Source organism: Petaurus breviceps, unplaced genomic scaffold (assembly GCF_028583685.1).
Source record: "Petaurus breviceps papuanus isolate PSGF00001 unplaced genomic scaffold, PetGlider_PUasm1.0 90879, whole genome shotgun sequence".
Lineage (NCBI taxonomy): Eukaryota > Metazoa > Chordata > Mammalia > Diprotodontia > Petauridae > Petaurus > Petaurus breviceps.
Genome location: NW_027187368.1, coordinates 3,382,037 through 3,396,967, shown reverse-complemented (window position 1 = coordinate 3,396,967; position 14,931 = coordinate 3,382,037). Strand labels below are relative to the sequence as shown.

At 38.0% G+C, this 14,931-nt stretch overlaps 1 protein-coding gene across 5 annotated transcripts in view; it reads left to right on the top strand.

Annotated features, from left to right (window-relative positions):
• Positions 1-14,931, top strand: part of CNTRL (centriolin) — a 97,668-nt gene extending 82,737 nt beyond the window's left edge. For all 5 annotated transcript variants that reach the window (XM_069073782.1, XM_069073783.1, XM_069073780.1 and 2 more), the window contains 9 exons: positions 4,516-4,589; positions 5,554-5,742; positions 6,435-6,660; positions 8,617-8,822; positions 10,333-10,473; positions 11,197-11,472; positions 12,054-12,116; positions 13,310-13,519; positions 14,492-14,931. In XM_069073782.1, the coding sequence (XP_068929883.1) occupies positions 4,516-4,589; positions 5,554-5,742; positions 6,435-6,660; positions 8,617-8,822; positions 10,333-10,473; positions 11,197-11,472; positions 12,054-12,116; positions 13,310-13,519; positions 14,492-14,512 (1,406 nt within the window). In that variant the 3' untranslated portion in view covers positions 14,513-14,931. The remainder of the gene's footprint in view (positions 1-4,515; positions 4,590-5,553; positions 5,743-6,434; positions 6,661-8,616; positions 8,823-10,332; positions 10,474-11,196; positions 11,473-12,053; positions 12,117-13,309; positions 13,520-14,491) is intronic.

Sequence of the window (14,931 nt, the reverse complement as noted above, 5' to 3'; positions counted from 1 at the left end):
CAACTTCCAAAATAATCTTCCTAAACTACCAGTCAATCCCGTGCTCAAAAACCTTTAACTGGCTCCCAGTTGCCTCTAAAATGAAATATGAACTACTCAGTTTAACATTTAGCACTTACATAGTCTGGCCGCAGTTTACCTTTACAGACTTACTTCACCTGATTCCTCTTTGTATTCTGTACATTTCAACCATACTGGCCTGTTGAACTCAGCTCTCCACCTCTTACCTTCATACTTTTTTCGCACAGGTTTTCTCCTCTATCTATAATACAATCCCTTCTCAGTTCAGCTTCTTAGAATCTTTGGCTTCCTTCAAGCTTATCTCATGGTACAAGTCCTTCTTGATTGACTCAATTTTGGTGTTCTTTCCTTCCTCCTTAAATTATCCTGTATGCACTAAAGTTAATATGTCACATTTTTTATTTTGATTTTATATCTAGCACAGAGCCTTGCACATAATGGATACTTAACTGAGCTTCTTGTTGTATTGATTTGAAATTGTCTTCAAAAAATATATCTCTATAGGTGATAGAGAGTAGAGTTTTCTGGTGGTAAAATATGCAAAATTTTTAAAAACATGGAAAGTTTCATCCATCACCAGAAGGTTGGCTACTAGTTTATAAATTTTTTTGGCCATACCTAATGATGAGATAGATACAAATACAAAATAGCCTACAGTCTAAGTGGTTCCCTTTCCTATTCTGTAGTGATGGTGCTTAAATAGCAGAAGGGTATAGATTACACTAAGATTCCAAGCACTTACTAACAGATGGCTAGTGTGAGCAGTTTCATTTCTCTGAGCCTTAGGTTCCTCATCTATAAAATGTTATCTTACCTCTATAATACTGGAACTACCTGCCTCAAAGGGTTTGTATGAAGAACACACTTTTTAAACCTGAAAATGCTATATAAATATTATTATTTATTAAGAAAATTATAGAGGGGGCGGAACCAAGATGGCAGAGTAGAAGCACGACCTTCCTGCGGCTCTGGCTTCCACCTTCCCCAATCCATGTAAAAAGGGGACTCTAAACAAACTTTGGAGCTGCAGAACCCACAAAATGACACAGAGAAGCTAACCTCCAGCTGAGGACAGCCCGGCAGGCTGGCAGGAATCGGCCAGCACAGCGCTCTGGGAGCCGAGCACAGCCCCAGCCGCCTGCCAGAGGGACTCCAGATCAGCAGCAGCTATGGCCGTTTACAGATTTATCAACACATAGATGCGAAGGACAAGGTGAGAGGCCAGTGCAGTCTGGACTTTGGGACCCAGTAAGTGGGAGTGCGTGGCTTTTACCCCCGGGGCGAGAAACCGCTGAGACCAGCACAGCCAGCCAGCGCCACATGGAGGCTTCAGCTCTTGGCCTGCAGAGTGTAGGGGGACCAAGCACCAGTCTGAGGGGTAATCGCTCTTGCTTTAACCTGCTTGGATCTGGATTGCAGTCTAGGGTGGAGGTCCTGGGGTGTGTGTCCGGCTTGCCAGAGCGTGTGGAGACCTCAGAGAGGGCACCCATCTAATACCTCCAGCAGCTGAGAAAACCCCAGCATTTGGGACGAAAACTCCCCTGTCTGGTGGCAGAGTCCTACTGTGGCAAAAAGCCCAGGGGTCAAGTGACTGAGGGGTGAAATGACCAGGCAAAGGAAACAAAACAGACAGAAGATTCCAACATTAGAGTCCTATTTTGGGGACAAGAAGGAGCAAGGCATGGAACAGGAAGAAAACAGTGAAGTCAGAACTCCTGCACCAAAAGCTTCAAAGGAAAATACAAGCTGGTTACAGGCCATAGAGGACCTTAAGAAGCAGATAAGAGAAGTGGAGGAAAAATTGGGAAGAGAAATGAGAACAATGCAAGAAAATTATGAAATGAGAGTCAACAGCCTGACTAAAGAAAATAATACCTTAAAAAACAGACTGACTCAAATGGCAAAGGAGACTCAAAAAGGCAATTCTTATTGAATGCCTTAAAAAGCCGAATTTGCCAGATGGAAAAAGAATCTCAAAAGCTCAATGAGGAGAATCACTGCTTCAGAATTAGATTGGAGCAAATGGAAGCTAATGACTTTATGAGAAATCAAGATGCTGTTAAACAGATCCAAACAAATGAAAGAATAGAAGGCAATGTGAAATATCTCATGGGAAAAACCATTGACCTGGAAAATAGATCCAGGAGAAATAACTTAAAAATTATTGGACTACCTGAAAGCCATGACCAAAGTAAGAACCTAGAAAGCATCCTCCAGGAAGTTCTCAAAGAAAACTGCCCTGATGTTTTAGTACCAGAGGGCAAAATAGAGGTTGAAAGAATCCACTGATCACCTCCTGAAAAAGATCCCAAAAAGAAAACTCCTAGGAATATTATAGCCAGATTCCGGAATTCCCAGATTAAGGAGAGAATATTACAAGCAGCCAGGAAGAAACAACTTGAATATTGTGGAAACACAATCAGAATAACCCAGGATCTGGCAGCTTCTACACTGAGGGATCGAAGGGCTTGGAATGTGATATTCCAGAGGTCAAGGGAGCTGGGACTAAAACCAAGAGTCACCTACCCAGCAAAACTGAGTATCATGTTTCAGGGGAAAATTTGGTCATTCAGTGGAATAGAGGATTTTCAAGCATTCTTGCTGAAAAAAACAAAGTTGAATAGAAAATTTGACATTCAGATACAAGAAGCAAGAGAAGCATGAGAAGGTAAACAGGGAAAAGAAATCATAAGGAACTTATCAAAGTTGAACTATTAACGTTCCTACATGGAAAAAAAATAATTGTATTTTATGAAACTTTTCTCAGTAGTTGAAAGGATTAGAAATATATATGTCTATAAAAAAAAGAAATTATACTGTTATTATGCCATGTACAAATGTTAATTTAATTATTGATACTCTTTAGCATGAAGTTTTTTTACTCAACTACCTCTATGGTAACTTATATGAACTGTTGCAAAGTGAAGTGATTGGAACCAGGAGAACGTTGTACACAGTTAACAACAATATTGTAATTGTAATCCTAATGTTTGAATAAACAGTGAAAAACTTAGCTTCTCTCATCAATTCAGTGATCCTTGATAATTCCAAAAGACTCATGATGAAAAATGCTATCTAGCTCCAGAGAAAGAACTGATGGACAATGTGTAGTTTGAAGTGTATTTTCCTTTACTTTGTTTATTTCTCTTGTTTTCCCCCCACAGTACGGTTAATGTGGAAATTTATTTCGCGTAACTTCATATGTATAGTAGATGTTGTATTTCTCAATGGGTAGGGGAAGGGTGAGAGAAGGGAGAGAAGTTGGAACTAAAATTAAATTTAAAAAAATTTTTAAGTAAAAAGAAAATGAAGAGAATGGTTTCAGAGAAGCTTCAGATTCGTATGAACTGAAGCAAACTGAAGTGAGCAGAAACCAGAACAATTTATACAATATTGTAAAGATAATGAACTTTGAAAGACTCTGATCAACACACTGCCCAACCACAACTCTAATAAATTAATGATAAAACATGAGACCTGATGGACTCAGAGTGTAAATTGAAGCTTATTTTCTTTTATTTCTTTTTCTTTATCTTCTCCTAATGCAGGAATTTTTTTTGCATGACTATACATATTTGTAATGGGTTTTGTTTTTCTTGTTTTCTCAATAGGTGAGAGAAGGAGTAGAGGAAAAGGACATAACTTAGACCTGAAGAAAAGATAAAATTAAAATTTTTAAATAATAAAATAGCTGTATAGCTCAAATAACTGACAATAATTGATGGACTACTAAGTAAACTAGATTCCATGGGACCACAGTTAGAATACCTAAAACTCATGGGGATAAATCAGTGGACATTTTGACAGGGATGGAAGTGAAGGACAAACTATTATTCACTCTCATGTTTAAGGGATCTGAGTTTCAATCGTGACAGGGACAGATTCTGGCTTTGTTTTGTTTTGTTTTTTATTCTGAACTTAATGAATACCACATAATATGAGTACTTCCATACTTAAAGCAGAACCAAAAAAGAGGATTGCATGTACAGCTGCAGATCTCCACCATGTTTAATTTTTTTCTGCTTCCAAGTTTAACAACAAATACATTGTTTTTCAAAGCTGTCCTGCTTGTCTGCTGCTTTGAGCTTCCTTCTTTGTGGTTCTATGCATTTTTAAATACTTCAGTGACCTCCTTGCTTGTTTTTTCATTTTGCTGATCCTTTCCTTGGCCCTTCTTTTCCTAAAACTCCTTCCCAGGAGGAAGAGAGAAAAAAACCCTTACATCAAACATGCACAGCCACACAAAACAACCATCCATACTGAGCATGCCCAAAATGTGTCTTATATTTTAGCACAGTGCCTCCAGCACTTAGCCCAGTGCCTGGCACATAGTAGGTACTTAATAAATGCTTGATTGATTGATTGTATCTAAGAAGGACAAATTTTAAAAATATTCTCAGACTGGGTATTCTTATTGGAACAGTGACAATTAGCTATCCTGAAAGCCCCAGTAAGCATTTCCTGTTTCACAAAGTGAAAAATTCTTTGTTCCAGAAAAGAGAGAAGAATTAGACACCCTAAAAGATGAACTCACTGGTGTTCAAGATGAGTTGAAGTTGACAGAAGAGGTAATTATTACAGTATAATCTTGGAATGGTTGTTTGAAATCAAAGAGTTAATTGAAACACAAACCCCAGAGATGAGCAGCCTTGGTTCCTTTTTTTTAATTCTCTCAAATCTAAACCATTGAGTTAAGTAAGTTAATCATTTACATTTTGCCACTACTCACCCCTCATATAAATGTATAGGAAATAGACAATCATAACATTTTAACGTTCACATTTTGTACTTTACAAAATACTTTTTATATATATTTTCTTATATGAGTTCCACAACATATTATTATCCTGGAAGGTTAGCAATGTAAGGGATTATTACCGTCATTTTACAGCTGAGGAAACTAAGAGCAGAGAGAAGGGAAGTGATTTGCCTAATTTAATTTGTGGCAGAGCCAGGACTCACAAACCCAAGTCTCTGGATAAGGAATAGAATATGTGATGGGGAGTAGCATCAGCTAAGTTGATTGTCACCTACTAGACTGTAAGCTCCTTAGGGCATGCAGGGACTACATTTGGCAGTTTTGTATCTGACATACTGCCTACACAGGGCTATAGATATAGCAGACATTTAATAAATGTACAATTAAAATGTATGCCTTTATAATGTTTAGTGTGGTGATTAAAGGTTGCTAAGCTTTATAGTTGTAATATTTCTAAAGCGCTTTTCTATTTGCATTACTTTCCCTAGAATCCTGTGAAAGAATGTATAAATTTTACTTCCAGTTTTACATATGGGGAAACTGAGGTTTAGCAGTTCAGTAATTTGTTTAAGATCACACAGCTAGTAGCTAGTGTTGGAGGAGAAATTTGAACCTACATCTCCTGGTTTCAATTCCACTGCTCTTTCCATTATACCACACTGTTTGTCTTTTGAAAAATCATTTTATTTAGTCAAAATTTACTTCATAGTGAAGTTATTCTGCTTTTGACAGTTGTATGCATAATTAGTTCTAAACTTCCTCTTCATATACAGGATCTAGAATTGACTTCACAACATCAGACTGCATTGCTGAGTGAGAAAGACAGCCTAAAAGATGACATCAGTGAACAGAAGAGGAAGCTCCAAGAATGCCAGCAACAAGGAGAAAAGAAGCAGTTTCAACTACAAGTACTTCAGAGTGAGATTGAAGAAAGGAAATTGAGACTCTCACAAGAAGAAGTGGTAAATGAGGGTACCCAAAGAATCTGTGCTTTGCTCAGTGTAGGGAACATCCTTTGCCTAGAACTCCCTTTGCCAAAGCAGATCACAACCTAGCTATGACTTAGTAGGTAAGTCCTAGGAATTGCTGGAAGCACATAAAGGTTAAATGACTTGTGAAGGGCCATGTGACTATTAAGTGTCAGAGGCCAAATTTGAGCCCACATCTTCTTGATTAAGCATTCCATCCACCATGCCATACTGTCTCCTACATGTACTTCACAAAAATATATATAAAAAAAAAAACTACCTGGGCAAAGGCTGCTAATAACTAACTTTACTCCATTCCTTACTCCTAAGAGAACACGAGGTAAAAACAGGTTTTGATATCATGAAATCTTAGAAACATTGCATGTCAGAAAGTCCATAATGCAGTATTCTAGGAATCTATCCTGGAGCGATAGCTGACTAAAACTTTGAGTGACAAACTCCAGATACTGAAAGGTCTCAACAGGCTAATGTTAGTGGGCTAAATTGATTAAGTTGAAACTTAATGGAGACAAACATAAAGTTCTCTTCTTGGTTCAAAAAATTTGACAAATAGTGGGTGGGTGGCATATGGCTGCTTGGGTTGAACTAGATGGTATCTGTGGTCTCTTTACGTTCCATGAACTCTTTGTTACACCTGGCTCATTAATCTAATATTGTTTGTTTAGCGTCTTCATCAAATCCAGGAAGAAATAGAAGGTGAAGAAGAAAAATTAGAAGCTTGTAAAGCAAAACTGAAAGATCAGCAGCAATTGCTAGATTGGGAGTTGGAGAGTCAAAAAAACAAATTGGAACAAGTGATCTCAAAGGTAACTCTGACGGAGGAGCGAGTCAAGACCCTGGAAGAAGAAGAAAAATGGAGTGCAGCCTTGGAGAAGACATTAAACCAAACTAGTAAGTGTTTACCACATGACTCATACAGGTCTACATAATGAGCAAGAAGAGTTAGAAGTGTGAGTTTTTAACAAATGAAAGGAGTTCAAGACCCCATTCTGAGATTAATTTAGTGCTCTGTTAATAGATCATTAATACAGTTCCTTTTAAGAAAAAGAGCCACTTAAGGGGGAAGAGTAATCTGAGAGCTTTGTGTTAATTTAATTTTCACAAATTTTGATTTGAGATCTTAGAAAATATTTAGTCCAAGCTGCTTATTTTACAAATAAGGAAACTGGGACCCTGAGAGGTTCAGTAACTTGGCCAGGGTCAGAAAAAAGCAGCATAGGGGCAGCCAGGTGGCTTAGTGAGTAAGTGCGCTGGCCCCAGAGTCAGGAGACCTGGGATTGGTTCCGGCCTCAGATACTTCACACACACACACACACACACACACACACACACACACACACACACACACAAAACTGGCCATGTAACCTTGAGCAAGTTACTTAACCCCAATTGCTTTAAAAAAAAAAAAAAGAAAAAGCAGCATATGGTAGAACCAAGGTTTGAACTAAGGTCATCTGACCCAAGTACAGCACTTTTCCACTTTTGAGATCTTTTATTAATTTAGTAAGAGGGAAAAAGACATACATCTGCAAAATTCTTCCTTTAATGCTTTATTGTGTTATGGCCTTGACCCTCATTTCTTGAAGGTTATACTAGTGAAGCTCAAACTATTTATTGACAGTTTCTTCAAGGTTGAAAAGGCTTTTCAGATATGGATGATAAATGCCTATCAGGCAAGGACCATGTTGGCTAGGAATTGGTAAAAAGGAATGTCTTTTTTCTATCTTTCTCAACTACTTTATTAAAACATGGTTTTATTTCTCACTAAGAACTGACCTAGACTTGGTGAGCAGTCTGAGATTTTCAATAAATTCTTAAAAATTTTAAGGAATATCTTTTAGAAAGCAGTTTTTGTCATATAAATCCAAACAGGATCATCTTGTCAACTTTTCTTCTGCTACAGTAAACTCCCTTAGGTCTTTGAGATTGAAATACCCTATATTGCCTGAAATGTCTTCCAAGGGTTTCTAGAATGACCCTTTGCAGATTAGACATTTTAGATGTAAGATTACAGGAAAGTAAAGCTGGGCAGGGGCTACCATGTAAAGTCTATGCAGATCTTCAAAAAGCTGTTAGTTGGGGCAGCTAGGTGGTGCAGTGGATAGAGCACTGGTCCCAGAGTCAGGAATATGTGGCTTCAAATTTAGCTTTATACACTTATTAGCTATGTAACCCTGGACAGGTCACATAACCCCAGTTGCTTCACACACGCACACACACAGTGCAGTTAGCATAAGAGCATAAGGAGTAAAGAACCTTGATACATTTCCTGCTAATAAAATGTTAGAACTGGAAAGGACCTTATAACCACAGAATAATAACTAACATTTATACAGTACTTACTCTGTGTGAGGTACTGTGATAAATGCTTTACAGTTATCTCATTTGAGCCTCATAACCACCTTGGGATATAGTATTACTATCCTCATTCTACAGATGAAGAAACTGAGGCAAACAGAAGTTAAGTGACTTGCCCAGTGTCACATAGCTAACAAATGTCTGAGGTTAGACAGGTTTTCCTGACTCAGTGCCCAGTGCTCTATCCCCTGCAACACCTACCAAACACTATTAAGAATATAGAATATTAGAGCTGGAAAGGACTTAAGAAATAATCTCATCTAACTTCATTTTATAGAGTGAGGAGCCTGAGATCCATAGAGAGACAGTAACTTGCCCAAGGTCATGTATCTAGTTGGTGGCAGAACCAAATTAACTATATATAAGCACTAATATAAGGGCTTCATATTGCAGGGATTTGAGGAAACTTGAATTATGTAATCCTTCCCACTAGTACCAGATTCCCATGGTTGACACTAGGCTAAACTTGCTCAAAAATATTTATTCTAGGACTTCAGCTATCAGAATGTGAAGAGCAGTTAATAAAAAAGACAAGTGAACTCATGGCTCTGCAGCAAGAAATGGACCTCTCCAAAGCTAATATAACCCACCTTCAGAATCGTTTCCGGTTTGAGAAAGAGAAAGCTGAAAAACAAATTGCAGGCCTAAAAGAAGCAATCAAGACCCAGCGGGCCCAACTGGAAAAAGCCCTTCTTGTATGTACATCATTGCTTTAGTTTTCTGGCTTTGGATCCTAGAACAGATCAGGCTAAGGAATGTCCTATTATATAATTCTCTCTCTTCTTCCCTTTAGGAAGAAGACCATGTTGAGGTAGTTGAATACTAGCCTGTAGTCACTGGGACCCATCAAACTCTAGCCACAGATGAGTTTCATGTATTCTCAGGGTTATTATGAAAAACTGTAGTCAAGAACTATATCTTAGAATCATAAGCTTTAGTGCTGGAAAGGGACCTTAGAGATTTTCTAGTCCAGTCCTTAGCTTGGGAGTCAGAAAACCTGGGTTAAAATCATGCCTGTTTCTTAGTTCCTGTGTGATTTGGGGGGGAAGTCATTTAACCTGTCTGGGCCTCAGATTCCTCATCTGTAAACAATGAGGAATTAGATTAAATTATCTTTTAGAGATATTCCCTCATAGCAGAGATATCAGACTTGGAACAAGCAGCCTGCAAAACTCGGTATAGCCAGAACCAGATTAAAATGTCATTGGGAAATTGTCAACAAAATAAATAAAGATATAATGACATAATGCCAGCTGGTGGTTTTCTAAGTCAATACGAAACCCACAACTATCTGTATTTGAATTTGACCACTGCCTTACAGTGTTAAATCTGTGATCCCTAATTTGACATATGAGGCAACTGAGACTCAAGAGAAGGTTAGAGACTTTTCCAAGGTCATGTAGAACTCAAATCTAGGCCCTCTGATTTCAAATCCAATATAGTTGACACTGTACTGCTTTATTTTGCCAGACTTCTCCTTTGCTCCATTCACATTCTGCCTTGTATGAACTTAACTGTGTATAAGTTACATCCCACCCCCACCATTACTTTATTCTTTGAAGGTAGAACCTGTATCGTTTAAATTTTATTATTGTCTAGAGAGTTATTAACTTCCTGAAAGTCAACACAGGTATAAAGTGACAGAGGCAAAATATAACCCAGGTCCTCAAACTCCAAAGCCACTATTCTTTAAAGTATACAACACTGTACTTGCAGCCCTAAAATAATAATCTTGTTTCCATAGCACCATTCATTGCCCAGAGACAACAGTAAGGTATACCGGGAAGAACTTTGGAATTGGAATCAGGAAGGACCTGAATTTAATTTGTTTAAAGGAATTAACTTTTGAAAAAATGTTTTAATGACATTTTTTGCTATAATAATAATTTTTATCTAATATCCTTCTGAGTCATGCAAAGGGATCAGAATCATCCTTACTCTATAGGTTGTGAAGCTGAAGCCTGAGTTTGAGAACATGTGGGGTCTGGAATTACATTTGGTTTCAGAGTTAGCTCTCTATGCTATCCAATACTGTGTTTACTAATGCTTCTTTTTCTTCTTTGCTACTATTACTGAAACTTAGTTTCATCTTTTCATAGAATGAAAACAACAATTGCACTACCTCAGAACCAATAAGAAGAAAGTAAACCCTAAAGTGCTGTAGAAATGTTTGGTATTGTCTTAGTCACTTAACTCTTCTTACAGGATCAAAAGCATGAGAACAGCTGTCTGCAGAAGGAAATGGCAGCAATTGAGCAAGTTGCACATGATAACCACGAGCGAGCCAAGCACCTGATGAAGGAGCTTAGTCAGATGCAATATGATTATCTGGAGCTCAAGAAGCAGGTGAGAGCTCTCCTCTGTCAGGCCCATTCTATTTCCTCTAAAAATTCTTCCTCCGTGAGCTTAGCCTCATGTGTGAACCCTTTTGCACTATATTTTGTATTATATCTTTTGTATTATATTTAACCATGTGCTTATCTCTCTACTAGACTGTAAATTCTTATAGGCAGGGAAAGAGCCAGGAGAACCATGTTGGTATCCCAGTGGACATACATAAACCTTTTCATCTCTGTGAATCTCACTTTCCTCATCTGTAAAATGAGATGATAATACTTTAATTACCTACCTCAGAGGGAATGCAGAATGTGCTTTGTAAACCTCAAAGCACTATAAAAAATATAAGTTATTGTTAGCATTATCACAATTCATCTTCATTCCTCTTAGCACCTAGCACATTGCTATGTACTTAATGTTTCATTGGATACATGATTCATAATAACTTCCATTTATAAGATTTTCAAAGTGTTTTCCTTTGAGTAATCCTTTGAGGTAGGTAGTATGCCCATCCTCATTTTACAGATGAGGAAATTGAAACTCTGAAGTGGAGTGACTTGCCTAAGGTCATGAAACTAGTTAAATGGCAAATTTGGGACATGAAACAAGTCCACTGTTCTTCCCAGTCTGTCACACAGAGCTTAATGTCAGCCAGCTCAGAAGAGCTGACTAAATCAAGTTTAGCAAATCTTTCTTACTTAAAATTATCCAACTCTTTTGATTACTGTTTAGCTGAAAAATCAAAAGGATTTAGATCAACAGCATAAGGAAATTAATGCGGCAATGAAGCAACTAAAATTAGAAGTGAAAAGTGAACTCAGAACTGGCCTTCAGAATTTCAACCAGTCTCTCCCAGAGTCACTAGAAGATCTAGAAGCCATTTTTGAAAAAACAGAAACCCTAGAGAACGAATTGGAAAGTTTGAAAGAGAACTTTCCATTTTCCACCAGTGAGGAGCGACAACATTCTTTTGAAGAGAAGCTGAATTTATCCAAAGTTCACATCATGGTAAGCTCCATGTACTTCATTGCTTCTTCCCAGTTACTTTACCATTAAGCTGCTTTTTAAAACTCACCTCCATGTTCTCCAGAACATGTCCCACCCTTTCCCACCCCTGTGCATTTTTAAACTTGTGCTCTTCCTTGGACCTCCAAAGTTTTATCCTCCCCCCTTTTAACTATTGAAATCTTACACATCTTTTAAAGCCCAGCTCCTATACTACCTCCAAGAAAACTCCCTTCATCCCACCCATAATGTTCTCTGACTTCATGTTGCACCCTTTGTTTTAACCTTTATTAGATTACAAGCTCCATATAAGGCAAAATCCTGCTTTAGCATCCTAACTGTGTAGCTGCCAGCGACCTGGCATAGTGCTCAGCATAGTTCTGAGGAGGAACCAGACCTCTGATTTCATCAGTATAGAGAGCTCCAAGGTGGGAAACAATGAATATAAGCAACTACTCTGCAATTTATATGTCACAGAAAAGACTTTAGAAACAATAGATCTGGGGCCCACAGGGAGGAGTGAGCAATTTGTCAATGGCCATATAAGAGTGTTCATTTATGGCTTCTTTTTCCCCTTGACAAAGGAGGAGCATTGGCGTGGAGAAGCAATGAGAGAGAAACTACGTCACCATGAAGACAGACTCAAGGTTGTATTTTGTATAAATATCGTATGAACCACTAAGATTAAGGTGAAGAAGTATTAGGATCATTTAAAAGTGGAAGGTACCTTAGTCCATCCATTCCCATTTTAGAGAAGGGGAAACCAAGGTAAGGGCCTTGACTAGGAGAGTCAAAGGACAGCTAGGTGTCGAAATGGATAGAACACCAGGCCTGGAGTCAGGAAGACTCATCTTCCTGAGTTCAAATCTGGCCTCAGATACTTACTTGCTGTGTGACCCTAGCCAAATCACTTAATCCTGTTTGCCTCAGTTTCCTCATCTGTAAAATGAGCTGGAGAAGGAACTGGCAAACCACTCCAGTGTCTTTTCCAAGAAAACCCCAAATGGGGCATGAAGAATTGGACATGAGTGAAAACTCAACAAAAAAAAGGAGAGTGAAGCCAAGATTTTAATCCAAGCCCTCTGGCTCCAAAGATAACAGTTTCCTCTACACCCTGCCACAATAGAACATTTTAAGTTGAGGTACATCCAGCATTGATTCTGGAATGTTGAGGTACCATGTAACATTGGAAACAGCATTGGATTTATTCATGGGATCATCTGATTATAAGATGACCTTGGAGATCATCAGTTTATAGATGAGGACACAAGTCCAAAAGATGAAGTGACTTGACCAGTTACACAGTAAGTGGCAGAGTGGGGTTTCTAGTTCAGTTCAATAAGATTATAGAATTGAAAGAGACCAGAGACATAATCTAGTGACTAGATTCAAGTCAAACCTTTTCATTTTACACATAAGGAAACAGGTCTTCAGAGTCCAAATCCGGTGCATTTTCAATATCAGTCAAGAGGTTTGGATTCAGAGTTTGGATCTATCCTATACTTGGCTCTGTCATTTCCTGAGTCTTATAAGTAACCTCCTCTGTAAAATGGTGCTGAAATACTTGCCCTGTCTAACTTACAGGGTTGTTGAGGAGAGTATTTTGTCAGTTACAAATTGCTATAGAAACAAGTTGTTTTAGGATCAAAATTATGGGATTCAGAGAGAGAATGACTATAGTTCATTTAGTCCAAACCATTCATTTTACAGATGAAGAATCTCTTCCAGGATCTGCTGATTTTAAATTAGTGCACCTTTGCTATTTAGCACTAGAAGATAATGTTTATAATGCATTTGACTACTCACATAGACATTTAAGTTGCAACAAAACAATTTTCAGGCCCAGCTTCGCTGCTCTATGTCCAAGCAAGCAGAGGCCTTAATGAAAGGCAAACAACAGACAGAAGACACTTTACACAGTTTGAAGAGACAAGTTGATGCTTTAGATGAACTGGTTACCAGCACGAGTGCAGATTCTATGTTTCTGGCACCCAGCTTGTCACAGCTAGAAGTCTCACTCCTTGAAAACTCTCCTCTCACAGGGAACCAGGTAAGAAGCACTTCTTTGAAACCACTTGTTCCAACTTTTCATAATTCTCAGGTAATGGATGTGGAAATATTTCAAAAGGATTCTGAGATAAACTGTCAACGAGAGATCCTCTTATTATATCCGCTACTTTGCTCAAAATGATAATTTGTGCCCATGCAAATTTCAGAAGGAATACATTCCGTTTAAAACCAGTGTCTTTTGGAAATGAACTTATTTGTTCTTTCATTTCTAAAACAGGAAATTCTAAAAATTTTCCGAAGGCCTAGAAACTCTGCCTTGGGGAGATTGAAGGAATTAGGGCTGTTTGGAGTAAGGAAAGCTTAGAGAGGAACATTATAGCTATGTTCAAGATGTGAAAGAGTATCATATAAAAGAAATATAATCCTTTTCCTTAGTTCTAGAAGGCAGAAGTAACAGTATTTAGGGATGGGGAATTGCAGAGGGCCTTGTTTCAGCTCTCAGTGTAAGCAGAGGGAAAAAAAACAAACCACCTTTAAAGCTCTTATATACTCTGCAAATGCTATTACAAATATTATCTCACTCGATAAAGAATTGGGGCACCTCAGGAGGCTGTTGGTTCCACTTTACTGGAGGTCTTCAAGTGGAAGTCTAATGGCCACTTGGGAATACCTGCTTTAGCCAGGATTTGTAGATGTCTGTAGTTTCTTCTAAATCTGAAATTCTATGGCTCATCAAGATTATTAGGATGCCACAAATTCCACTGCTAAAAATTCTTGGTAGTAGTTTGAAACTCAAACTTTTGTTATGTTACACAGTGATTCTAACTTTTGCAACAGCTTAAGTACCTTTGAAACAGTGGGAAGATTCCTGTAACTTTGTTTCTCCACATTCTAGTACCCTATAAACATGAGCTATCATAAAGGAAAAAAAAACCCTAGCCATTTAAATGTTACTTACACCAAATTTTTGTCATTGTTCAGTTTATCCTTCTGCTCTTTTATGTGCCTGCAGGGAAGGGCCTTGTCACAGTGACTTGGCCACAAGAGACTACTTGGAACACTTTTTGCCTTTCATACCTGAGGAAATGTCTACTACCTCACTAAGTGGCAAGTCAGAGTCCCTCTTATCTGACCTTGCTGAAAAAACAACTCAGATGCAGGACCTTCTTCCCGAGGACAGCATGTTTTATCCACAAATGCAAAGATTTTTTTGCAAGTCATTTGTACATATGGAAATACCAATGCATAAAATTCAAACAGGGTATGAAGCTAATACCATAAGTTTTTTATAAACACACCACTCCTTTGAAATACACTTTGAATGGTATAAAATTGAAAGGTCTGTACTGATGTAGCAGAACACCTTGTTAAATTTAAATTCCTCTACATTTGTTAATCTTATCAAGTTTGTTTTGTGTGAAATATATTTTCATATAAAAAAGATTAAACAAA